The sequence below is a fragment of the Pollicipes pollicipes genome, unplaced genomic scaffold (assembly GCF_011947565.3).
Source record: "Pollicipes pollicipes isolate AB1234 unplaced genomic scaffold, Ppol_2.1 Scaffold_5724;HRSCAF=6776_pilon_pilon_pilon, whole genome shotgun sequence".
NCBI classification, from domain to species: Eukaryota; Metazoa; Arthropoda; class Thecostraca; order Pollicipedomorpha; family Pollicipedidae; genus Pollicipes; species Pollicipes pollicipes.
In genome coordinates this window covers 44,172,434-44,200,154 of record NW_023596746.1, presented here as the reverse complement: position 1 = coordinate 44,200,154, position 27,721 = coordinate 44,172,434, and the positions used below count along the sequence as shown (strand labels likewise).

General features: G+C 46.9%; 1 protein-coding gene across 5 annotated transcripts in view; it reads left to right on the top strand.

The window, feature by feature from the left end:
- mgr (prefoldin subunit mgr) overlaps positions 1 to 17,433 on the top strand; it is a 21,223-nt gene extending 3,790 nt beyond the window's left edge. Inside the window, exons 1-2 of one of the 5 annotated variants that reach the window (XM_037226816.1) lie at positions 8,635 to 8,686; positions 16,551 to 17,433. In XM_037226816.1, the coding sequence (XP_037082711.1) occupies positions 16,616 to 17,179 (564 nt within the window). In that variant the 5' untranslated portion in view covers positions 8,635 to 8,686; positions 16,551 to 16,615 and the 3' untranslated portion in view covers positions 17,180 to 17,433. Of the gene's footprint in view, positions 1 to 8,634; positions 8,844 to 16,550 lie in introns of those variants that run through there. The other 4 variants (XM_037226821.1, XM_037226817.1, XM_037226818.1 and 1 more) reach the window with 4 other exon arrangements.
- The last annotated feature ends 10,288 nt before the right edge of the window (positions 17,434 to 27,721 follow it).

Genomic DNA, 27,721 nt, shown 5'->3' with positions numbered 1-27,721 from the left:
CCGTGCGAGTTTGAGGTGAAGTTGGCTGTTTACAGCACCCACGCACAAAATCTACCGCTTCTTACAAACACAAGTTATTTTTCTGCTGACAAGCGGCAGCGCTCCAGGCTACAAAGCGAATGTTGCAAGGTACCTTCTGTGCATATCGCAACGTTCATGTCCACCCCTAAGCACTAACCAATGCCTCCTTTCCCTCTTTGCTCGGTACCCCAATATTCTGTCGTGTGCAAGACACCGAAGTTCTAATGGGGGAGGGGGGGGGGGCAGGGAAGGGGACGAAACATATTTTTTAAAACCAATATTCGCCCACAATTGGGTATCAGGTACTCGGGGACGCATAACAGTCAAGCCCTATAATGAAATTTGCAAATACGTCGTAGTGTAAATTTCGGGCCGTGGCCATTTCCCATACACCAATTGAAGGTACCATGGACAAGGAGTCTCAGGCTAATAGTAACCAATATATGGTTCATGACTATATCATGTCGCTGATTTCCACCTCCCTTCAGAAGTCATGTATGATGAAAAGGGGGAAATTGCGGGCCCCAGAGACAACACCCGCCCCCCTCTCCCCACCCCCTCTTTCTGCTGGCTGCACTCAACATTTTGCTGTTCTTGATATGTGCAACACATGTGGAGTCTTAGGCAGCTTAATATCTATTTTAGAATCACAATAGTTCACTGCGTATGCGAATGCGTATTCACTGCATATGCGAGCAGCGTCGGCGGCTGCCGGTCCCGTAGCGACGCAAGGCTTGCGTTGGCTATCCAGAAAAAACTGCTCTGCTCTCTCTCTCTCCTCTCTCATCTCTCTCATCTCTCTCTCTCTCTCTCTCTCTCTCTTCTCCTCTCTCATCTCTCTCTCTCTCTCTCTCTCTCTCTCCTCTCTCTCTCTCTCTTCTCTCTCTATCTCTCTCTCTCTCTCTCTCTCTCTCTCTCTCTCTGTGTGGTGTGGTGTTGTGTGTGTGTGTGTGTGTGTGTTTGTGTGTGTGGTGTGTGTGTGTGTGTGTGTGGGTGTGTGTGTGTGTGGTGTGTTGTGGTTGTTGGTGGTGTGTGTGTGTGTGTGTTGTGTGTGGTGTGTGTGTGTTTGTGTTGTGCTGTGTGTGTGTGTGTGTTGCGTGGTGCGTGCGGTGCGTGCGTGCGTGCGTGCGTGCGTGCGTGCGTGCGTTGCGTGCGTGCGTGCGTGCGTTCGTGCGTGCGTGCGTGCGTGCGTGCGTGCGTGCGTGCGTGCGTGCGTGGTGCGTGCGTGCGTGCGTGCGTGCGTGCGTGCGTTGCGTGCGTGCGTGCGTGCGTGCGTGCGTGCGGCGTGCGTGCTGCGTGCGTGCGTGCGTGCGTGCGGTGCGTGCGTGCGTGCGGTGCGTGCGTGCGGTGCGTGGCGTGCGTGCGTGCGTGCTGCGTGCGTGCGTGCGTTGCGTTCGTGCGTGCGTGCGTGCGTGCGTGCGTGCGTGCGTGCGTGCGTGCGTGCGGTGCGTGCTGCGTGCGTGCGTGCGTGCGTGCGGCGTGCGTGCGTGCGTGCGTGCGTTTTCCTGCCAAGGGCTGAATAGTCATTTCGTTCCATTGCGCGGTATCTTCCGGCGGTCATTCTGGCGACGCAGGGATGCATCTTATCGCATAGCTCCTCTCCCTGACACGGGACGTCTTCTGACCCGCATGGTTGGCCCCGGATCAACACAGAAACACGCAATCTTTGTGAGGTGATGGGGAAGACGCCGAGAGTAGACGCGTCTTACCTACACCCAGGGGCGTAAGAGCCCCTTTGCAGGTTTCTTCTGAAAAGCCAACAGTCACAAAACGATGCAATTTTCGGACATCCAGTGCATTTCAAAAGGCGAAGAAATGATTGCACTGTGCGTAGATATTCAGAAAGCGGAAATTTGGAACACGTTTCCTTATAACTTGCTCTTCCAAAGCCTGGCTTTCTCACCATACTCTTCCCTAAATATTTCCAGGTTGCGCAGGTTGCAAATGCTTAGAAGCATCACTTTGATTGAATGAATCTCATTCTGAATTGAATGTGTGGCATGCTATAGATATAAGTCGTAGCTGTAATTTGAAACGGTACGGGATTCCTCAAACTAAGATGACGTAGTTTGTAGCATCAATAAAAATGTAAAGTCTGGTACCGGTGGCGAGTGATGTCTATTGATGAACGTAACTTTTTGTGCTATGTACCATTATATGTCCTGTATAATGGTGTGCGGCGAGTTAAAAGCTGTCAACGCCAATAGCCTGCTCAAAGCATCGCAGAAGGATCAGTTGTAACTTGTCTTCACCAACTTCGATGAAACGAAGGGCCGTATACATGACAACGAGCTCGGACGCTGTGCACGGAGGAGTTTTTTTGGTAACGAAAATGCCTAGATGATTTGACCGCTCACAAACGCAGGGCTTACTCCTGTCTTCATTTTCGAACCGTCTGTATATGTGGTTTGAAGTAAATGTACAAAACGATGTGCTCCAAGGCAAGCTTAACACGCGTCGGGTGGTCAAATTGGCCCCCCGAAGGTTTTTCCAAATTGTTCCCGAACGGCGCGGCGAAGCCGGACCACATTTGCTTAGCTGTCGACAGTTGATTAGCAAATGGTTTGATGTCAAAAATTTAGATGCACCTTGTAAGGTCGCTGACCTATGGCAGGTCAAAGTCAGACCATGGTTTCAGCGACGTCAATTTCTTGGGAATCGTTCAATCTGATGCAATAACGCAGTGTAAGACGAAGCCATACATCTCTCAGACGCTTTCTTAGCCAACACAATAATTGGATGAGTAAACTACATTGACCTAAGGTCAGGTATAAAGGTCAGAACAATGTCGAAACCAACCTGTTTTATTACCCTAGGATTTGCTGTGTTGGATAGTTTCTGGTGCTCATTTCGAATTTATTGATAGCAGGAGCCGTATTCTACATCTTTCATGTGCTTTTTAGAGGTCAGAATAGATCATTGACTTAAAATGACCCAGGTCAACATTTTTTTTTGTTACGAACACACCGCCTAGCGTAATCTGTGTCGCTTATTCAAATGCAAAGCTCAGGGCTGTCTTGCATGATTTTGGTCATCATGACCTTCAAAAGGTCAAACAAGGCCACTGACCTTAAATGAGCACGTGGTATTTTGCTTAGAAACAGTTATATCTAGGTTCTGGGGGCACTTTGGGGACCAGCCTGGAATTTAACCTTGTTTGATCTTATTTGACCCGAAGGTCATGACCTAGGAACCTCAAACTTTGACCTGAGTGAATTCACGTACAGGTCAACACACCCTTGAATTTGGCGTCTCTAGCTTTCTTAGTTCCCGAGATCTCAGGGGCGGTCAAATTAACCCCCACCCCACCCGAGCGAAGGGTATACAGCCGGCCACCCGGGCGCGCGTTGAGGTCGGCTGGGATCTCGCGCTGTTGATTGGTGCCTGACAGCGGGATATCCATCTTGGGTTTAGTCAGTTCCGACGGGGGTACCGAAACACAACGAGACCTTAGTACACCACGGAAGTTAATGCCGCTGTTGCCGAACAGCTCCTTCATTTGCACGCCAAAAGGTGTACCACAATGCCTTCGGCCGTTTAAGAATATATGTTCCAAACGTTGCGAAAATCTGTTTGATAAGTCGGATGCTTTAAAAACTGCGCCCATGTGAAAGCATACCACATTCCCAGCATCTCTCTGCTGACAGACATCGACAGTTCATTTGCTTCCACTGCAATACTAGATATTGGCGATGTTTTATATGTTTCTGTCACAATGCGTAATGCAATGTCAGGCATTGTGTCCAAAAAGCGTTTGTAAGAATGAGGTTCTTGGTCATAAATAAGACATCCGTAATCGAGTTTAGAACGTAAGAATGAACGGTACAGGAGTAAGAGTACTCTTCTGTCTGACCCGCATGAGGTCCTAGAAACACAGTTTAGAATGTTGAACGCTTTAAAGCGTTTGTCGCGTAGGAGTTTTAAATGCGCCCAATACGTCGGACGATTGTCAAAACCATGCTCAGGAAACGGACAGCCGAGTCGTTTGGAATCGTCTCCCGTACAGCCTTAAACCCATCGCCGGACACTGACGGCTACATCTGCAGAAGTGTATGGCAACTGTTTTGAATTATGAGAAACGAAGGCCGTTAAGCATCCTCCATCTTTCTAAATTGCCTTAGGCCAGCTTCAATCGGCACTCCCAAGACGCAGAGTTCGACGAAGAGTACCAGATGGCAACATCATCAACGAAGAGAGAGCAACCGACAGACCGAGGAAGGAAGTCCCTGATAACAACGATCGTGACCGCGAACAAGGCCGCACTAAGAACACTGCCCTGGGGCGCGCCGTTTTTTGCTGGTATCTACCAGAAAAATGTGCACCAACACGACCCCTGCAAAATCGATTTGATGAACAGTTTGTCCAGAACATGGCCACAGCTCCTCGAACACAGTAATTAAAAAGTCTCTGCATGGTGTCAAATCGCCACGTCGCATCGTGGACCTTTTTGACGTCAAATAATATGACACCGACGTGTCGCTTCTTTCTTAAACTCGTGCAATTGTTTGTGTCTAATGTTATAAGATGATCAAGTAGCTGTGATTTTTCCTGAACCCTAAGTGAGCAGACGTAAAGACGTTACAGCGTTCCTAAAACCATGGCAGGCGAGCAATCACCATACGTTCCATCAAATCACATGTGCATGAAGTCAACGATAGAGGGCGATAGTCAGTAGGGTCGGCTCTACCCTTGCCAGGCTTGAACAGGGAACAATGTGGGATTCTCACCAAGACTCGGGGGACTCAGTCTGTTGAACAGGTTGCCAACAGGGCGTCACTAACTGATTGGGAAAGTTGCTCTAGCATGTTATAGTAGATTAAATCCGGATGCTCTGCCATATTACGAACCAAGCCGAACGCGGACTTCAGCTCAGATCTTGTGAATGGTCGGTTGTGCGGCAGCTGCTTACCCGTGCTGAAGTAGATTGGTGATACCTCACAGAGAGTTAGGTATCGTGTGAGCTGCGGAACAGCATTTTTGATAGCGCAACGTTCGGACAGCGTGAGGGCGATCTCATTTGCAACCTTGAATGGCTGCAGAATATCGCATCCATTAATGTGCAGCACAGGGTGCGGTGTAGCTGAGAGCTGTCCACTGATACGCTTGATTCGCGCCCATACATTGGATGCAGGTTTGTGGCAGTTCAGTTGGCCGACATAAGTTCGCCATGACGTGCGCATTGCTTCAAGAATGGTGTGTTTAATAGTCGCCCCTGTGCTGGTCGGAACGCGGTCAGATTTTCTACCGTGCTACGGCGTTCAAACTTTCTAAAGGCCCTCTTACATGCGCAGATGGCGTCCTGGTATTGCTGTGTCCATCATAGGACAGGAGGCTGGCAAGGATTGCCTGACGTTTGTGGAGCAGATCTTTCTGCAGACCTCAAAATCAGCGAAGTTAAAAACTCAGCCGACGGAGACCGACCCACAGCTTTCCTTGACATGAAATGCTTGGTCCGCGATTGCAACTCACCCCAGTGAGTTTTTTTTTCTAATTCCACCCCCGTCGTCTACAACCAAGTAGGACGTCAGTTTTGTAACTGATCCGTATGGGGAAGTGATCGCTTCCCAGCGGATCGTCCGACACCGATCAGCTTAAGTGGTTGATAAGTTGTGGGCTTGAAAGGCTAAGGTCGATTGCTGGTCCCTCTCCAGATGGGAGTGAAAAATGAGTTTGAGTCCCCGTGTGACAAAGCGACTCTTCGTGTGTGAAGGTTCCACAGCGCTTCCTGTGGGTGTTCGTCTGGACATATGCCCACGTTGGGTGTTGGACATCAAAGTCACCTAATATTCGGATGGGCAACGGAAGCTGTGCCACCCGGCCTCTGAGCTCAACGGAGGGAAACGCGGTCCCAGGAGGGAAGTAAATTGAACAGATGGCTATTGTTTGCCGGTGCAAGAACATTTTAGCTGCGACGGCTTGTAACTCAGTGTTCAAAGTCAGCCCGTGTCTCGCGTGATGATCTCCGCAGCGCAGCCAGCGCCACAGTCTCAGCCACGCGACCTGATCCACCTGGTCGAGGTGGGAATGCGAGATGCTCAGGAGCAGGACGAGGCGTCCAGGGCAATGCGCATGGAGGTACGTCTCAACAGAGTGCAGGATCCACACAGCCGTCGGTGGCGACAGCGTGGTTTTTAACCGGGCATTGATAAGGGCAGCAGTCTGTTAGTCGTCGTAAAAGTAGGGAAGAAGTACACTTTGGTCCCAAAAGGTCTCATTCCGCGTGTTTTGAACCTCAGACATGACGAGTTCGGACATTTCGGTGCTGGAAAAACTTGTCAGCTGCTGAATCAGGCTGGATATATTTGGTAGGAAATAGAGCAGGATGTCAGGAACTACTGTAGGAGCTGTTTGGTATGTGCACGTTCAAACAACACACAGCGTCGTTTCACGGCGCCGTTGAAAATGACGACGCAGCCCACAGCTGCTTGGCAGCACGTCGCTGTTGACCTGATGGGACCGTTCGGACGGCAAACCACAGGACGGGGTAATCGGTACGTTCTAGTCGCACTGGACCTTCTGACAAAAAGTGTCGAGTTGACCGCCATTCCAGACAAATCGGCAGAAACCGTCGCCAGCTCGCTGATCGAGTGTCGTGTGCCGTCACGGTCTCCGGGAATCCATGCTGACAGAGCGTGGTTTGGAATTTAACCACCATCATCTGGCGGTGTTCGCACAATCGATGGGCATAGGCAAAAAAAGGTTAGTGCATTCCATCCGCAGTCGAATGGGGCCGTGGCAAGGGTGAACCAGACAATCGGTGCCCTGATCCGTCGCAATGTGCAGGAGTCGGGATGCGAGTGGGACAAGTGTCTAGGTGTTGTTAGATTCCAGTATATGTCGGCTCCGCACAACGCCACTGGTAGGTCTCTTTTTTCTCCAGTTTGACCCACGCACTCCTGAGATAGCTCGAACGGAGGAAAGCTCTTCAAGCCGTTTCGGTACAGAGCAGTCTTGGGCCAGAAACCTGGTGACAACGTTGGTGAGAGCTCACGAGGAGGCAGTCAGACGGGAACAGAAGACAAACAGGAAAGAGTGGATACTAGTAGAAAAAAACGACAAATATGGTCGCTCTTCGTCTGGGGAATCGGATGTTTATGAAGATTGCACAAAAGCCAGGAACGCCAGGAAAAGTCCAGCCCCGTTGGGATGGCTGGCCCCTTTGTAGTGATCAGCTGCCGACAAGGTAACACATACCGCATCAAAAGAGAGGACAACTTTAGGCATCGTGTCATGCGTCATTTCGATCAGTTGAAACCTGTGGGAAGAAGGCAGCCGCATCTGACGAGCAAGGGTGACAGGGATCAGGTGACAGAGGCGGATGAGGAGGTGACAAATGACGCGGACAGATGGCCAGCGTTGACTTAGAATCAAGGGATGTGGGACTCAGAAAATGGCTCGGAGTCTAAAAATGACGAGCCCGAAAATGCCGAGAGACATTTTGAAGAAACTGAGGTGATGGTTGATCGCTCCACTGAAGCGCGAGTAATCCCCCACCGTCGTCGCAGTGAGAGGCGAGGTCGTCCTCCTGAACGATACGGTGAATGGATTGTGTAGTCTGCACGGTGTGGGGGGGGGGGGAGGGGGGTGAACACCGATGGACTCGCAAGCTGAAGAGGGGAGAGTGTGGTGTATTGCGTTACTGGTGCGCGCGCCTCCGCGGCCGACCTGCCGCCGCGGTCAGCGGCTACCGGGACGCCAGTCTTCTGATACCGGTGAGAGCGCGCGCATATCACATAAAACTTATGGCGGGCAATTAAGCGTGAAAATACCAAATCAAAATTAATATCCTCACCGCCAATCTTGTTGCACACACGCTCAGTGCATAACGATGGGAGTTCATTGGCTGGACAGGCTTTGGGCACGATGCGATACGCGTCGCTTGGCGCGTTGCAACACACTCATGAATTCTTCAACGGCGCAGCGGAACATGTTAAAACACTGCCGTAATTCGCTGGGCTACCACACCTACCACCATATAATATCCCTAGTAGTCTATTTCGGGCTGAGATATGGGCCTAGACTCTTTGACTGGCAAAAAAATACTAAACTTGCCAGAAATCGGCCTATTTACAGGAAAATTCCGCTATCTCGATTTGATCTAGCGCGCGCTGCATTTAAACCCCGGGTTCACCACTCTCTAACCCCATAAGGGCAGGCCAACCCTGCGTCCACCCTGACAACGCCCTCCCTAAGGCTACAGGATGTGCATTCCAACTTCCCAGTGCGCGTCCTAGGGTGCTGCGATCCCATCGGGATCGCCGGATCTCATTTTCATCCAATGTTGTTGCTGTTGCATGTTGTACTCTTTATCACACTGTTTCTAAGCGCACCGGCTAGAGTTCATCGGGATAAATCACTGGTCAATGGGTTACACCATCTGTCTGTCGGGGGCAGGCTGGAAGCGCATTTTAGCAATAATTTTGTGGCTATGTGGGAAACCAACGACATCTTCCAGCTGAAAATGGTTCATTAGATGACCTGGATCAAACAAATTTGGGTTTTGGACATATTTATGTTTAAACCAGCCCGCAAAGAACAACATTTTCACGCCGCCATAGAGTTGGTGCCATATGAATTAGTCCCGTGATGACGTCACAACACCGTTACCCAGAATGCAGTAATGCAGGGGCTTGAAGTGCCTAATGTGTGCGCGGATTTGGGCGGGGTGAGTGGGGTCGGTGGAAATGGTGGCGTTTTGGTCTTACAAATAGGCTTGCGTTGTAGCAGCGTGCTGTTTTTGTGCTATGTATGTCTTTCAGAGATTTGTTCCATTGGTCTGTCTCTTTTTTCCATTTGCGCACAGGAGCATCGTTTAAACAAGGGTAACTGGTATCTGCCGGCTGGGACGGTCTCTGAAATGTTCCCTCTATGATAATCACTTAATGTTCTACCTTTATGTGGTGTTGCTGGAATGTGATGTTTTTCTGATAGGGTGGAACTCTTTTTTGCATCTCCTTGTATAGATGGATATCTTGAACACTTGCAGGCAGCATCTGAGATTTGGTTTTGGCTCTTGGGGGGAGAGAACAAAAATATTAAAATCACAGCTTGTAGTGAGAACAAAATAACCCAAGTGAATTTGCAATACATTCACAGCCAGCAGTACAGGACATTCTTTGGCAGCAGATGACAGTAAACACCATGCTTAAGCTGGTCTCAGTGATTGCCAAAGACCATTAGAAATTGACTGCTTGCAATTCTTAAATTTTCTAGCTTCCCAAGTAAGTGCCTTCTTCTTAAGTCTATGCCTGCACCTACTGTATTTTTTAAGCTATGGAGCTGATAGAAAGTTGTTGATATTAATAATTCTATTGTAAAGATGTCAGTCCCAACAGGTTTTGATACTGCTTTTTAGAACCATATTGATTTTGTTAAAAATATTGGTGGTGTATGGGCACGTTGGTGTCGCTGGACGGCAGGTGAGTTAAACATGTGCTGGTGAGCGGCAACAGACCTGGGCACTGAATGCATTGTGAGGAAAGATTATGTGGGATATGGTAGAGAGATTTGGCTGTAACCCACAAGCAGTATCCCTCATTCAGTCATGAGTGTGGTGCACAATGCTGTCAAAGTTGCTGGAACAGCTTGCCTCCATCTGACATTGCACACAGAGAACAATTTTTTAAATGCTTTCCAGTGTATATTTGTGGAGAACAAAATGTCTTGGGGCTAAAAACACCAAGAAACACTGAAGTCTCAGACACTGCTTGCAGGTATGCCACATGTGTAACATCTGTGCAGTTGGGAGCTCTAGTTCCCCCAAACTTCTACAAAGAAGTGTGTGTAGTTTTGGTAACAACCTGTTTATTTATGGTTTGATGGTGGGTTGAGCTATTTTGTTCACTTGGCATCCTTTCCCACATATTTTGTGGGAGCTGCACATTTCATGCATAAACTTGACATGGAAGTGGTCACATGCACACAGACATACACATGCACACTAGAATTAGGGTGGTAGGCAGTTTTGATCTTTTCCTTTTGGCTGATAAGTCTCTTCAAGACCTATTCTAAACCAAAACCTATACCTATGTGAAAAGCCCCTTCACAGAGGTCTTCTATTAGGATCAAAAGCCAGCTCATGCTATATCTTTCAAGTTCTGTGTAAACCATCCTAATTACACACATTCACAGTTCTGATGATGTCATTGGACTAATATATGACTGGTTGCCTTTGACAGTGATGTTATGAGAAACACTGCACTGTACCTGGGCTTGGATTTGTAAATGGACATGTGAGGTTGGAGGCACGCTCAGCCTCGAAGCACTGGTCACATGAGCACGTCACTTGAACAAAGTCAACTGCCTTTAGTTAGCTGTTAAAGTTATCTCAAAACTGAAACACTAGCTAGGCACCACATGTTTTGTTTGTTGACAGTGATATTGTCAAGTTGAATGTAGAATCATCTAACAGCTCAGCAGGGATTTTTTGGGGAGAAGAGGAAGGACTTGCAAAAACTCATCTCAACAACTTTTCTGTTCTGTCAGGAGCCAACTATAGCGAAACAAAATACACACAGGAGGGGGCTCCCACCCTCTCCTTTCATGCTGGCTGCATCTGCCTAAACACAGCCATGTTTGACAGCTGTTGATGTTGACAATGCCAACTATTGACAGTGAAATGCAGCATTTTTATTCCACTAAAGCCATCAATAGCTGCCATACACAGCTCTGTAAATTCCATATTTGATATATTAAACCAGGATGTAGGTCAACCAGTGGTATGCAAAACGCATAGAGATCAGATTTTTTTCAGCTTATATTGATGCTATCTAATTCTTATTTAAAGCACCATGGTTTGGAGTACTTGTTCTGTTGTAGGTCACTATTTTGGGGCATTTTAGCCTTGCAATATGACTTGTTACACCCCTAAACACTGGCCATGTGCTCTTGTTTCTTGTGATATCATCTGCAGCTGGTTAAGGGCATGTTCTAATGATATGTTCACATCTGATGAGTGATGAAAGGATAACTAATTAAAGCATGTACTGATGAATCAATCAAATTAGTGGTTCCCGCTGACACCCCTCTGCACTAGAATTGCGGGCATTTGGGTAAAGCGATGGCGATCGCCGGTTCTAATAGTTCATTTGCATAACGTGACAGCGACTTCCGGTCCTAACCATTCAGTTTAGTGGGTTTTTGAAAGTCTTAAGAGGTTATGATATCCATCTAAGCTGAACAGTGAACATAGATGACCTTTCATGTACACAAGCCAGCACAAAGGAAAATGTGAAATGACTTAACATTCATAAGGATATAATATAGCGACACTCACACACAAGTGCATTGTTACACAGGCACTGATGTTGAAGGAATCATTCAACATTTCAGGATGTTGAGGGAAGCATCAGATATGATGGAAAACTCACCTGTAACTACAGGTATGCATTTAAGTATGAAAGTCTGCCCAAAAAAGTCTGGCAAATATGCTCCTCAATACATAGTCTTTGGTTATGTCATAGAATGTTTCTGTGACATCCGGAGCCGCTGCCAGGCTGACCATGTCAGAGTTGCTGTAGCAGATTTTGTGACTAATATCTGATACTTTGAAGGACCAGAAGGTGGCATTGGTGTTTTTTTTTTGTAAATTCATGCTGCCAGAGCAAGTGTGTGTTCTGGCCTTTTCTTGAGGTAATATTAGGTATTTCTCTGTGGTTTCATGTTTTTCACTTGTGTTTGCATTTCCTGTTATGGTGCCATTCTGAGGTGCTAAAATTATTAGTTTCAGGTCCATTAAAACTAGTTGTAGCCCAGATACCTGTGAAATTTGTCACAAAATGTGCTTTATGGTTGAAATGAGCAGCTTAACATGACTTATACCATCAATCAGGGTAACTTTAGCATATTTTTGGATATTTTTTATGCCTCCTTCTTTTGTTGGGACCAGCAGGTTTAAGTTATTGGTTGGAAAACTAGTGGAGAGATGGGTTCTTTTGCTTGGTATGCACAGGTTGTTGGCTCTGCTTGTTGAATGTTGATTAAAAAAAAATATGTGGTGGCTTAAGTTAATCGGATCCCAACTAACTTAAGCCACCCAAAGTCACCTATCAGGATTCACGAAAATGTCTGGACAATGGCCTAAGATAGGTCAGATCTGTTAAACTTTAGCTAGTGAAAAAGTTTTTAAAAATTATGACCAACATCAGGATTCAATCTGCTGTGTATTATTCATGACATTGAGCCTCAATGTCACAAGCTGCCACAAATGTTCTACCAGAAACCTGGATCAGCTAACTTGAAACTGAACCTGTAACCTTTGAAACTTGAAGTACAAACAACAGAATTACTGTCTGTCTTACTCACATTTAACAATAACAATATCATTATATAGGTTATAACAATTAGATATGGTATAACAACATAATTATATGACAATAGAACTAACTATAATTATATTATGATATAATATAGTATAATAGAAATATAACAATATAATTTCTATAGGGACAAGGATGAGGCATGGCACAAATCAGGATACCTTATGGACTAGGCTTTGACCTGGAACAGAAATGCATGGATGAGGAAAGGTCATGACACTAAAAAAAATATGGAAAAGTTATGTAGAGCATTATGTAGAGTTTCACTTGTGCATCCACTGTTTAATGACTCATATCACACCTCCTAGGGTCCCATGTAAGGAAACAGGGGTGGCTAAAGTTTGCATGATACCAACTTTAGCCACCCCTCCTCACCTTAAGTCGCAGCTCCAGTAAAAAGGAACCAACAAATCGTGTAATACTAAATGGACAACGACAGCAGAGGCTTAAAAGGTTGTGCGGAAATGCTTACTTTTGCTGTGTTAGCTCTTCTCTAGGTAGCTCTAGACAAGCGTCTTGTCTAGACAAGTAGCTCTAGCTACTTGTCTAGGGGTACCATCAAATTCACCTCATTCTTTTTAGGAAATTTGAGGAGTGTTTGAAGCCGCAAAACAATGATTTCTGATTGGCAAAATTACTGCTGTTCAGCTACAAATTAGTCTTATAAGGATGTAACTCACGCTGGTTAAGTTTATAACCCCCACTTTGAGACATAACATGCACATGATGCACATGATGGTCTGAACCACAGTTTGGCTAAAATTACCCTGAAGACTAAAGTTACCCCGAATGACGGTAGTCAGCTGCATACATTCTGTATTACCAGCAATTGGTGCTGGATCACACCTCATGTACAAATATTGCGGCGAATAGTTTGCTAAACCATAAGCACAGTGTAACCAATGAGGTGATGATATTCGTGTTCTGTTTGCACGACATCATACATCTCTGGGTAACATTCAGATGGGCGGCGGGAGATGTTTGCATAAGTGTGCGTTCGTCAAGCTTAGAAGAAAGGCTTTTAAAGTCCTGAAGAGGGCATGGCTCTGAACTTTAGGTAATGATCTTGAAATGGCTATCTCATTTCAAACCCCACAGAAATATGGAACAGTCCTTTTACTGGGAACAAGAATGAAGAAGACCAGATGTTATGTGTATGTGGGAGTAGACGTAAGCTAGCCTGTATGCCGCTCACCATGTTCGGGTAACAAAAAGCGTGTCGTGCTTGGGCGAAAGACGTCGTGACTGTCATTGGCTGACGCCATCTGACGGCTGGGCGCAGTCGACGCGCCCGAAAACACAAATGAACAACAACAACAAGCCATCTTACGACAAAGGAAGCTGCACTAGCGTACGCTGCTATTCAGAAGTCGCCTTCTACCTATAGTCGTCTCACTTCATGTTCTGGGAAGACGGAACATTTGTGCAGTTCAGGTTACGCGGTCATGTTCGCATTTTAATAAGGTTGTCTGTGAGGGCTCCAGGATGACCTTTTTGAACAATGTTCGAGTGGGTCCCGTGAATGTTCATACAGTAGCGGAACGCAAGAACGACGAGTGACGTCACGATAGGCCTGATCGTATGAGGGGGAATTCCGTGCCCGAGCATGGATCATTGCTAATAAAAACTCGACAATAGGTACTACAAAGTCATCAAGGTATTTAGAAATCAAGGCTTATTTATGAAAAGCCAGGGTTCTGGATCGTCGTGGACTTGCGTGTAGTGTCTGCGGTTCTCTGTGCGGTTCTCAAGAAAACTACCGCATGTCGCGTGACATGGCATGGTACGCGTTCCAAAAACTGTCTTGGGTTTTGGAAGTGTTTAAGGAAACGTTTTACATTTGATTATTTTGATGGAAGCATACAATATGAATAAATAAGCTCACTTACAATTATTGTTACACTTTGAAGTAGAAAAGACTGCCCTAGACAACACAATTTCTCTGTTCACTTAATATGTTTCTCGATGCGTCATTGTTTGGTTACGCCATCGTACCTGGCACAACATTGATTGAGAGCCAATTATTGGCCGTTATATCTGGAAAATGGAATGGTAAGATGCGAATGACGTTATGATGGCATCATGGATGCTTGAGTGATCATGAAATGGTCTACCCGACGTAGTTCCCCATGTTTGCGGTCGCTTTGCTCAGATTCAAATGGGTTCAGGTCTTAAGAAGGGCAGGGCACGTGAACTGCACCGAAAAATCTTCAAGATGGCTATTTCAGTTAAATACCCCATAGAAATGTGGGGCATTCCCGTTAACTCTCGAGGTGTTTGCACCAAACCAGCTATGAAGTGCAGCGAGGGGACTTTGCAGTGCAGTGACTAAGCTGCCTGTCACGCTGTCGTCCACGGACAAATCCCACTCAAGGACAGTGCTGGGAGGTATTTGTAGGCTCATTTCGTCTGCGAAAGTTGCTTGAGGGGCGAGAGTTCAGGGATCCTTCCTGGAAAGCCACGAAAGGTATTGGGAGTGATTTTGAGTATAATATCACGATATTCATTTATTTGCCGGGGTCTGTTGGGTATCCCCACGTAGTTAGTTTGGAGCAAACTACATTGATGTTGCAGGGACGTAGTTTCTCCAAACGGCGCTTGTGATATATGGCATTTAGACATTTAGATACATGCAACATGACAATCATAGCTAGTTCTCGGCAATCCATTGTTCGGTAAATATTGTCGGTTAGCGCCGCCAAAGAGGTTTTGATTGACTAGTGGCGCCTGGAACCGTGCGGGGCATCAGTAAATGCGTCATGTTACGTCACAGCTCCGTGAATAATGATGGCGTGCACTATGGCAGTACACCATAGGACCCCAGCTGTAATTTAAAGTAGGTCTACAGCATGCGCGGCGAAGTGACAGGTCGTTCAGCCAAGGGTATGACTTAGGCTTCCGCCGTCCTGAAATCTGCATTCGCGTATTGCTCGTTTAACGATCTGGAGAACAGTGAGGTATGGTACTGGCTGGTTGTTCAGAGGAAATGGCTAGGCGGATCTGGAACGCCGTTTTGGGTTGGTACGTGATGGGTTGATGAACGTGGCATAAGACTGGGAAGAACGGGATGGCGACCCTGGCTTGGATGACGGTTTTTTAATGTCCATGTTTTCAAACAAAAAAAGACCTCATCGGATTTCGCTTGCCATGGCTTAATGAGACATCGTAGACTCTCTTCAAAGAGTTATGATTGTCAAAGTTGTCTGGACTTTCTTCAACCTTCGGAAAGTTGTCATTTTTTGCCTCAACTTGGACGATGTCGGGGTGGGGCATTAAGCTATTGACCCCTTTGACACTCCCGGCGTAGGGCACGCACCTCATCTTATGGATACCGGGTTCGCTAAGTTTTCCGGCAGAATACACTGCGTGGTCTCGCCGCACTGCTGCGTGGTACTGCCGGTCCGCCTCATGGTAATCAGCATGGCTTCCCGCAAGCAGCAGTGCACGCTGGCGTGCGTTTCGTCAGAGACCTTTGACTCGCCCGGTAGTGGAGACCTTACATGTCGCACAGGAATTACAGTGTTCAGGAACGGCATGGTATTGGTGGCGTGAGGCCGTGCAACAAAACAGCATCATTTTCGCTGGGTGTTTCGGTAACGACAACGGCGCTTCAATTAAACTTCAGACTCACGCTTTCTTTTTCTACTGCTATTCTACATAAGTATATATGGGCTGGGGTTCTTAAACCCATGACATGCTATATGTCTAAGCGCGATGATGACTTTTCCTAATCGACTGCAGCCGTAGGCCTGTAGTCAGCCGTGCTGTTCACAGAAATCTGAGCGCGTTTTATTCGACTGCTTCCTGTGCTGGCAAAGTGGTCAAGTTATGATTTAGTGGTCGATAGCTGACACGGTCATGGCTTACTATAGTAGTTTGGCGTGTAGTCACTTCCTTCCGGAATTGATAATTCTAGGGAGTTGTGGAACCAGTGGTATCGCAGCCGGCCCCAGAAACGGGCACGGAGAGCGACGAGTGCAGTCAATCAGTCGAAAACAAAAGCTCGCAGAGCGGAGGAAGCACTTATGACTCGCTCAGTTACGAATTGCGAGTGGGGTCTGGGAATCCGTTTACCAAAGTATTTAGGGTGTAGAAACCCAGTCGGAGATGTTGCCAGGTCTCTAGGAGTGCTCGAGGACCTGAGACCTGGCTGAGTGTGCATAGCTGCCTAGCGCCATGCTCATGTCTTATGCTTCCTTTTGGTTGTTCCAGGTGCAGGTTGATTCCTGAGTTACTCAGAGCATATTGAGTCTTACGAGAGATACTGACGAGGTGACATGTCAGGTGATCAGAAAACACCGAAGTCTTTTGCCGGCATACCAGAGGCTCAATTTCTGGAAGATGTTGACAGTTTTATGAAGGAGCAGGGCTCAGATGTTACAGTGGAGAAGATCTTGAAGCAGCTTGAAGAACAACATCAAAAGTATAAGTTTATGGAGCTCAACCTCACATCCAAGAGAAAAAGGCTGAAATCTCAAATTCCGGATATTGAAGGATCATTGAAGATAGTTCGTCAGATGCAGGAACAGAAAGGCACGGAAGGCGTAATATCCTCCCATTTCTTACTGTCGGACCAAGTATACGCGAAGGCTGAATCGAAACCATCAGACTCAGTGTGCCTGTGGCTTGGTGCGAACGTCATGTTGGAATACTCTTTGGATGACGCCAACACACTGCTGTCAGAGAACCTAAACAACGCACAGAAGAATTTGAGCCAAGTGGATCACGATCTGGACTTCCTCAGGGACCAGTTCACGACCGTTGAGGTCAATATGGCGCGTGTCTACAACTGGGATGTGAAGAAGCGACAGGCGGCCAAAGCCGCCGGGGCTACGTTGTGAACTGTATTTGAAACTGAAGCGGTCCTGTTTTCCTCACATCAGACGTTCATTTTTTGCGCTCTCACTTAAAGTCCATGTAACAAAGCTTTTGAATCCTTGGTTTGGTAAGAGTTGTCTCTTAACATTTTCCCGTAATGCCTATGAATAATTCCTTTTACTTGTGGCATGCACACATTGTTTAACTGAAATTAGCTTTTATTGGTATGTGCCGCACAAACGTTGCTGGAATACATTGTTGCCATTAATACAGGGAACGGATTTCTTTCTCCTAGGTCGCGTTCGCCTGCTTTCGTGGATGTTGTTCCGGACAGTGACCGACTTAGTGGAGTGCCGGGAAAGCGAGAGCGGCGACTCCCACTCAGCTGCGGCTTCAGAGATCTGAAAGAACTGTGTTCGCTTGGTTTCATTCATTGGAACCGGCGATTGTGGGAGGCGTTTGCTACGCGTTGCCTAGTTATGCAGCTTTTAAGTGTTCGAGTTCTAGGTTCATTGGTGCTCAGCTCAGCTGTATGGCTGGCCGCTTGGTCGTCCCAGACGTAAGAGAGTGCGCACACAAAGCACACGGCCTGATCAAACCGACCCATCTAGGTTGGAAGAAAGGAGTGAAATGAAAGGTCAGGATGGTAAAAACAGAGCTCCAATCAGACAGTAAGCATAAGACAATGCTGACGTCAAAAAGAAATATCGTTACGTTACGGCATGATTAACTGTTGCCAGCCTATTCATGCGCAGTTCATGTTCTGTTGTGTTCGTCCTCGGCGTCGGCCATACGTCGGTCGGCTGTTGACGCACCCAGACGGCCGGTTGGACGCCCTCCGCTCGAATGGGGGGCGGGGGGGGGAGGGAATTTGACAAGCGCCAGAACTACGTTCGTCAAGTTGGCACCACATTCACATTCAGATTCAGGTCCATATTCGGGATTTAGCGGGCTCCTCAAATTGGCCTGAAACCGTGCATACAGATGCACTTAAACCTCCTGAGCGCAATGAGTACAATATCTCCGACCGGTACGCCCTATTACCGGAGATATATCAATATGACAGATCATAATAAAAATCGCGGACTCCTTCAGTTCCTTCTAAACTCGGCGTGCTGGTAGATATTAACCTGGTAAAGATAAACACAAGATCTTGGGCCGGTACGCTGTATCAAAAAAGTTATAGCTCTTTAATGTCAAGGTCGCGAATACAGCACGCATTGCATTTTATCATGCATAACTCAGTTTCATATTCGATATTCAGCGGATGCCTCAAATTGGCCTGAAAATTTCTATACAAATGAAGTTTGATCTGAGAACAATGAGCACAAAATCTCGGACCGGTACGTCCTATTGCTGGATATATCACGAAAAAAAAGATCACAATAAAATGTGCGGATTGCTTTAATTATTTCCAAAATCCATGTGTTGGTACGTATTAGCCTGCTGGTTACGATACACACAAAATATTGGGCCGGTACGCTGTATCAAAGGAGTTATAGCTTTTCAAATGCCAAGACTGCTAAGGTATAGTATAATGAGGCATGGATCACGTTTACTTCATCCTTGACTCAGATTCATGTTCGACGTTCAGCGGCTCCTTAGATTGGACTGAAAATTTCTGAATACATGTAGCGTATTTTTCTCAGCATAGTGAGCATAAAATCTTGGATCGGTACGCTCTATTGTCGGGAGGGACCAGGATGAAAATCCCCAATATGAGTGTCTGACTACTGTAATCCTTTCCAGACTCCGCATACTGATAAATATTGACCTCATGATTACGATCAATACAAAATATTTGACAGGTGCGCTTTATCAGAGATGTTAAGCCCTTGCAACGTCAAGGTCACCAAGACAAGATTTACCGCATTTTCTTAAAAGTTGAGCGTTGATCGAGGGCCACATTCATTCGGCTCGGCGTAGTCTATGGGTTGCTATCTCTGGTGTTACCGTGGTCATTCTGGGTAGGATGTTCTTGGGCATCTCTTGTCGTGGGGAACTCCCAGCTACATTTACCGCTAGTGTCCTAGCATTGCCGACTTTGGGTGTAAAGCAACGCCCTATGAGGAGGAATTTGTCATTCCTTTTCCCCATATTTTATGTGGGAAAAAGTAAGTAAAGGTATAATTTTTTTAAAGGTATCATTTTTCACTCCTGCCTGACATTGTCTAATCACACATGCCAAACCCCTATTTCCCTTTCTGAGGTTTTCAGCTGTCATCCAAAACCGAGGTCACTTGAAACCACCAAGCATAAACGAGGCTCCGCAGAACCTGGACATCTATGGCTATGTCGTGCCTCACCTACATCTGAATCATGTCTATGTATGCACAGAGCAAGGGCGCCAGGTACCTCCAAGCCCAAGAACCCCAGCGACCGCAGCCGCTTGCACGCATTAAGTTTAGTTTGTTTACAAAATGCATCACAATCTGCAGCTGTGCGCCAAATGCAAGGGTTTCACACATCCTCTATCTTTTGGTCTCACTACCACACCACGAAGGCAGAGCCTGGAGCAAACACCGGCGAGGCCTGGTGGAGAATTTTACTCTACGTTTTTTTCCCCAAAGAATCTTGACCACTAAATTGCATCACCCCCGAAATGCATGAGTGAAAAGTTCAAGAAATATCTTTTAAATTAAAAGTACGAGATGAATTTCACCATTTGAGCACTCATATTAACAGATTTTAAGCTAAGTCAGCTGATCACAAAATTTTTCGAGAAAAGTACCAGTCTTTCTGTTTATTTAGCTACTTATGTTTTTCTTGGTATCATACCAGTGTGATACCACTTTTTTCTTTCTTTCTTTTCGATTGTCTTTAGAGGTACCATCTGCTGCTTAAAATGTTGACCAATTTCTCCGCAGGATGTTCCAACTGCAAGCTTGTACGTATTTCATACATAAGTTGCATTAATTCGCCAGCCGCCCAAACATTTTTTTATATACACCCAAGCGTGAACAATTTACAGGGAATGAAGGAGACAATTTGAAGCGCGGAACTTATTTTTAACGCCATTTTTGCCCTCTTAAACCTTCGGTTAACTGTTTTTTTTTTGTTCGTGGCGGTGCTTGATAAGGATAAATCCAAGCTTTTCGAGTGTCTGACTTACCAGACTACCTGGCAAGGCTTAGAATGGCCCTGCCGAATGCTGCCTCTGTATGGCAGCATTAGAATATGCTGCCACATAGAGCCCTGGGACAGACCTGACGCAGCTAATACAGAAGTGTTTGATGGCCAAATTCTGCCCCCTGGAGATGTTTATCATGCGCACCTCTTACTTTTTTCAGATTTTAATCGCGAAGGTTGGTGGACATGATTGATATTTATATTTGGGAGGTGAGTCGGATGACTCTGTCTGCTAGCAGACCATGCAAAAGGTACTGAATTTTTGTTTTTGGGGAGCAGGAAGAAACCGGCAAATCTCCTGTGGACCAAGTAATTGCTTACCTTACCTGCGTTCAACACATGATTGGTAACCAGACCTAGCCATTTTCTGTTTTAACGCATCGAGTTTTGCCACAAGACTAAATATGATACCACAAGGCATGCAATGGGCTTATTTTGTTTCATATTCTTGGTTATTTGCCCCAAATTTCTAAAATTGTTCCCTCATGGCTGCTTTAACCAGATGTTTGCTATAGTTGTCATGGTTTGCTGCCCGGCAAATGACTACTGTATATATGCACTATATTTTTAACACAGGGATACTCTAGGGTGCTTAGCAATTATAACATGAGTTAGATATTGGTATGTAACAAATGGTCAGACCCCCCATTTGAAATGTGAAGCCAACATCTCAAACTTTGTCATTAAATATGAATAAGGAAGCCCAAATGAATGCATTTGCTGCAGCTGAAAAGGACAAGCAGCAATACTGGCATGGTCAGCTAAAAGTTATGTTATTTTGGAGAAGAGATTTTTTTGTGGAGTATACCCATTATTGCCCTTGACATAGGCTAACCATGACAGTTAAAATAAGTTGTTCAAAGTGATTTTAAGTGTTTTGATTTGCACATTGTCAACTTTGTTCCATGTCAACAAGCATGCACAAATGAACTGAATATAAATACAGGCTGAAACCAGCCAAAAACTAGCTTTAAATATCATGTTTTTATCACAGGTGCTACTGCCAGCAGATAGGTGAGTTGAGGTGATGTTTATTATATGGGCTACTCTAAGTTAGGGCAAGCTGGTCAATTGCATGGCAAGTGGCAATAGCAATTATGCAAGAATCAGTTACTCACAACTGCTGCTGTGATACAAGTTGGTTATACAGGATGACATGATGTACGGCCTCTTTAGGCTAGGCATAGGCTACTTTCATGGAAATAAGCATTGGTATTTTGTGAGAAACAGTGACAAAATGTTTGTTTTCCCTGACCCTACCTTAACAGAAGCCAGAAGTATGTCTATTGTGTTTGACGTGAGGATGGGCTGATGTGTAGGAGTCTAATGTTTTTTTTTTTGTTTGAGTGTTTTATGCTTGTTTAATTTTCTGTTGTTATATTGTTATTGAATTCCTTTGCTTTATTTTGCTTTAAAGGTGCTGTGGAGGGGAATTGAAAAGTGCAGCATCAAATTATTGGTGTTAATAATTTGTTGTGCTCATAATACTGTCATGAAATTATTATGTTTTAACACGGTCCCGGTTGGCCGGCTACACACCCTTCCCTCGGGTGTGGGGGGTCAATTTGAACCCCTCTCTGAGATCTCGTGAACTAAGAAAGCTAGAGACACCAAATTTACAGGGTGTCTTGACCTATACGCAAACTCACTTAGGTTAAGGTTTCAGCTTCCTAGGTCATGCCCTTCAGGTTGAATAAGGTCAAACAAGGTCAAACTCCAGGTTGGTCTCCAAAGCGCCCCCAGAACCTAGGCAACTGTATCTAAGGAAAAGGTCACAAGCCCATTTGGGGTCATTGACCTTGTTTGACGCCTTGAATGTCATAATGACCAAAATGATACAAGACTGCTCTGCGTTTTCATTTGAACAAGCGACAAAGATTACACTAGGCAGTATGTTCCTAAAACGAAACGTTCGATCCGGGTCATCTTAGGTCAATGGTATGTTCTGACCTCTAAGAAGTCAATTAAAGATGTATAAGGCGGTTCCTGCCGTCAATAAATTCGAAATGAGCTCCAGAAACTATCCCATACAGCAAGCCCTAGAGTAATAAATCAGATTGGTTTTGAAATTGGTCTGAACATCATACCTGACCTTAGGTCAGCGTAATTTGCTCATTTAATATTTGTGGTGCCTAAGAAAGCATCTCAGATATGTATGTCCTCGTTAAACACTCCGCTGTTGTATGAGATTGAACGATTCCCTAGAAATTGCCTTCGCTGAAACCATGGGCTGACTTTGACCTGTCATAGGTTAGCGACCTTACAAGGTACATCTAAAACTGTGATGTCAAACGATCCGCTATGCAATTTTCTACAGCTATGCAAACGTGGCGCGGCTACGCCGCGCCGTTCAAAAACCATTCTGGAAAAGCCCTCGGGGGTCAATTTTCCCTCCCACCCGGGCGCGCGTTAATGTATTCTGTTTTACTTTATTGGCCTAAGATGTTAAAAAAGCAATAGTTTTGTCAGGTTTCTGATATTACATCCACGGCAACTTGAAATAGGTGTCTTTGTTTGCTGAAGCATCCGTCACGAACTCATAAGTACCGTCTTTTGTGAATTGATTTTTTCACTCCCGCACGGTCTTTTGAGAATGGAATTTTTCACTCCCACCCTAGTTCAAAAGCGATTCTAGCTCCCTGTTTACCGCACATTCTGTGTTCCCAGACAGGCTGTACTTACACCTTAACTGGTCGTTGGCTGGTGCGGTGTTGTGTTGCTTTGTTTTCCAGAGATAAAGGAGCCAGACCTGCAGACGTCCAGAGGTTTCCAAAGCTACCCCTGTTATTGGCCGGTTTATGATCTGTTACCTGCCTTGTTACTATAATGTGCCCACCTCAAATGCACCCCTGCCCTGGGATCTAGCCCTTGGAATGTCTGCCCGCTGTTATGTGAGATACGTGTTGTTGGTGAGACTTCCACTAATAATCTTACCATGCTCTCTGTCTTGTGATGTGGTTCATGAGCATCACCATCCACCGGTGGTAGTCTGACCTCGTGATGTGGGTTATGGGCATCAACATCCACCAATTGTAGCCTGGCCTTTTGATGTGGTTTGTGAACGTCACCATCCGCCAATGGTAGCCTGACTCTGTGACCTGTTATGTCTCTGTGCCTTGAGTTTCAGCTGTCATCTACCAATGACCATAGATGGTGCAATGTCATGTGGCAGAGGGTCCTGAGCTCAAACTGTCCTCTGCTGGTGACCATACTGGTGACTGCGCTGTTGTGTATTGCGGCCCAGTGTTTGATGTGTTTTCCATTAGTTATTTGGCCAGTGGCCTGTTTTGTGAATGTTTTGTCTTGAGCTTAGTCCGTCCTCCATAAGTGACATGACTCCATAACCCGTCCCGTTTTGTTGGGTACAAAGCTTGAGCTATTCCCCAGAAGAGATCATACCTTCTACTTATACTGACACTGGAGTGTCAGAAGTTCCAGCTGTCTCCCATCATTGACCTGACTGTAACATCCTTTCACTTTAGTCTCTGGACCATAGCGATAGGATGTTACAAGGGCAGGCCAGGGCATTAGAGAAAAAAGGTTCAAAATACCCTTTGCTACACCTAGCAAGCCATTTTCTGGATTATGAGGCCATCTTTGTGAGTATAGTAGCCCATGCTTTACTCAAAAGGTGCAATGTTGTGTTGAGGAGGATGTTTGCTGGCTCCTGAAGCTCCGTTATACACAAGGAGGCCCTCTTGTGGATCGGGATGCACCCTGTATGTTCAGCAGACTCTTTTTTAATGGAAGACCCCCTTCCTGCATCATATGGGATGCCCCGTTTTTCAAATGATGCCCTGTTTTCTGAATCAAGATGCCATGTTTTGCTGTAACAAGACCAGCTGCGAAGATTTGGAGGCCCCCTCTTGAATCGCAAACATCCTGTTCTCGATAATATTTAAGCTTCAGGAGGCTCTATTTGATGCAAGCAAAATCTTTTGCTGGATATTGAGAAGGCCCCATCCTATTTTGATGATGGAGCACATACCCTCAGTACCGCTCTCCCTTGAATATGGCACTGTTTAGAATGCTCTATAAATATCCCATTTACACTGAGACTTGTAGCACAGCAATGTATGGCTCCCCACTGCTGCCCCCAGATGTCCTGATCCCCTGGCTTGTCTTGTTAATGCAGTGGCCCGAGCTCCAGCCAGCTGTTCACTGGTGGTGATGCAACCCTGGTACCATGTCATTCGGAGTTCTAGCTAGCTTCAAATAGCCATCTGATCGCGTGACCTGTGCGGTGTCTGGAGCCCCTCCTGTCTTCCAGTGTTGTCCTGACCACGGGGCTCATTCTGCAACTGCAACGATTTCGGAACAGCAGCTGTGATGTCGAAGCTCCAGATGTCCACAAGTGGCTGGACGACAAGACCTGCCTTGTAGTGACAACCGGAGCTCTAGCTGCCCTCCACCAGTCTCTGGACTGCACTGCCCGTCCTGCTGCAACAAAGACCGCAGTTCTACTTATCTCTAGCGCTCCACTGCTGGCTTTGTCCAGTGGCCTGCTATCACTGGCATTTGGAGCTCGAGCTGTCTGCTAACAGTGATGCCGCTAACAGGCTCCTGACCTGCCCCGTTGAGACCGCGTGAATAACGCCGCGGCACGGCGGGCCTGGGCCCGCCACTGCGCGGAGAGTGTGTGCGATCTCGTAGCTGCGATCCGCGGTGATCGGATGGCTGGTGCGGGACCACATCACGGTGGGCATGGTTTTGAACGTACAGTTGCTTGGTGCGCCCTTGACCCCTATCTTCCACTTAATCCTCTGATCGCGTGACCTGCAACTGCGGTGTCTGGTGTTCCATGTGTCCTCCACCAGTGACGCGATGAAATACCTAGTCCTGTTACATTGGTTTCCGGAGCTTCACAAGTCTTCCACTGTTGGCCTGACAATGTGACCCAACCTGCAACAGCTGCGCTCGGTGCCTCATCTGCCTAAACTGGCCGCGTGTCCCGCCCTCCGCCTCCTCCCCCCGCTGCTGGGACATTGGGAGCCCCAGGTGTCCACAAGTGGGCGAACGACTTGATCTGTCTTGTCGGAGTGGTGTCCGGAGCTTCCGCTACCATACAAAGTCACCTGACCGCGCGATCCGTCTTGTTGCAGCATTGACCAAAGCTCCATCTGTCCTCCAGTTCTCCACCACCAGCTTTCTCTCATAGCCTGCTATCACTGACGTCCGCAGCTCGAGCTGTCTGCTAACAATGGTCTGCTAACCCTGACCTGCCCCGGCACATGTTTTTCCGGAACTCCCGCTGTCGTCCACCGCTGACTGTGTGTGGCTTGCAACAATGACCAACGTTTCATGTGTCGTTCATTCCTCCACAGCTGGCCCTGCCCCATGGCCCCTTATCACTGCCGTCGGGAGCTCGAGCTGTCTGATGGCAAAGCCCACTTGGCCACTGTTGATCTGACCGCGTGACCTCCTCGTCTCTGCGGTGTCTACAGCTGAAATTGCCTTTCGTTGGTGACCTTACGCTGTGATCTGGCCTTTTACGGCGATACTCGGAGTTCAAGATGTTCTCCACCAATTACTGTAGCCCATACCCTGTACTGTTATAGTGGTGTCATGGGCTACAGATGTCCTTCATCTGCAGTCTCTCTCGTGACCTTCAACCTCCCCCATGACCTGCAGCCTGCTCCGGTGACCTGCAACCTGCCCCTGAGGCATGCAGCCTATACCGTGACCTGCAACCGGCCCCTCCATATGCAACCCGTCCATCGTGACCTGCAACTTGCCTCCGAGACCTTCGACCTGCCCCCGTGGCCTGCAACCTGCCCACTTAACCTGAAAACCGCCCCTGTGACATGCAAAGCCGCCCCCCTAACCAAAAGCCTGCCCCGTGACCTGAAATCTGCTCCCATAACCTGTAACCTGCGCCCCGTGACCTGCAACTTGTCTCCATGACCTTCGACCTGCCCTCGTGACTTGCGCCCTGCCTCGAAAGCCTGCAACCTGTCCTCATGTCCTGCAATATGATCTAGTGCACGTAAGCTGACGCAGTGGCCTGCAACATGACCTGATAGCCTGTAACCTGATCCTATGATAACCTAATTCATTGACCTGCAATCAACACATTGACCCGCAACGTGACCCAGCAGCGCGCATCTTAACTCCCTGGTATACACCCGTACCGTGATCGGCAACCTGGCCTTGTAATCTGACATGTTGCAGCCGCGTCTGAAATTTCATATGTCCTGGGTGGGGACTTTAACCAATATCTGTCCCGCCAGTGTCGTGTCAGGAGATCTAGCTGTCCTCCGCTAATGACCACAACTCAGCTGACCAACTGGTTCGACGTCGGGGTTCCAGATGTCTACAAGTGACCGGACAACATGACCAGTCTTGCCGTAGTGGTAACCAGAGCTCTAGCTACCCTCCACCAGTTGACTGACTGCACTGCCCGTCCTGTTGCAACAATTACCGCAGTTCTACTAATCCTTCAGCGCTCCACTACTGGCTTTGTCCGTTGGCTGCTATCACTGACGTCGGGACTCGAGCTGTCTGCTAGCAGTGGTCTGACCCGTGGCCTGCCCCGTTGAGACCGAGTGTGTAACGCTGCCGCACGTTTGGCCAGTCACAAAACGGGCCACTGGCCACATAAATAATGGAAAACACATCAAACGCTGGGCCGCAATACACAATAGCACAGTCATCAGTGTGGTCACCAGCAGAGGACAGTTTGAGCTCAGGACCCTCTGCCACATGACATTGCACCATGTACGGTCATTGGTAGATGACAGCTGAAACTCAAGGCACAGTGACATAACAGGTCACAGAGTCAGGCTACCATTGGCGGATGGTGACGTTCACAAACCACATCAAAAGGCCAGGCTACAATTGGTGGATGTTGATGCCCATAACCCATATCACGAGGTCAGACTACCACCGGTGGATGGTGATGCTCATAAACCACATCACAAGACAGAGAGCATGGTAAGATTATTAGCGGAAGTCTCACCAACAACACATATCTCACATAACAGTGGGCAGACATTCCAAGGGCTAGATCCCAGGGCAGGGGTGCATTTGAGGTGGGCACATTATAGTAACAAGACAGGTAACAAATCATTAACACGCGCTTGGGCGGGGGTCAAATTGACACCCCGAAGGTTTTTCCAGAATGATTTCCGAACGGCGCCGCGTATCCGCGCCAAATTGGGCTTAGCTGTAGACAATTGAACGGCGAATCGCTTAGCATAAAAATTAGATGTACCTGGTAAAGTCACTGACCTATGGCAGGTCAAAGTCAGGTCATGGTTTCAGCGAAGACAATTTCTAAAGAATCCTTCAATCTGATCCAACAACGGAGTGCTAGACGAAGCCATACTTATCTGAGATGCTTTCCTAGGCAACACAGCAGTTGAATGAGCAAATTACATTGACCAAGGTCAGGTATGAAGGTCATATCAAGCTCAAAACCAACCTGTTTTATTACT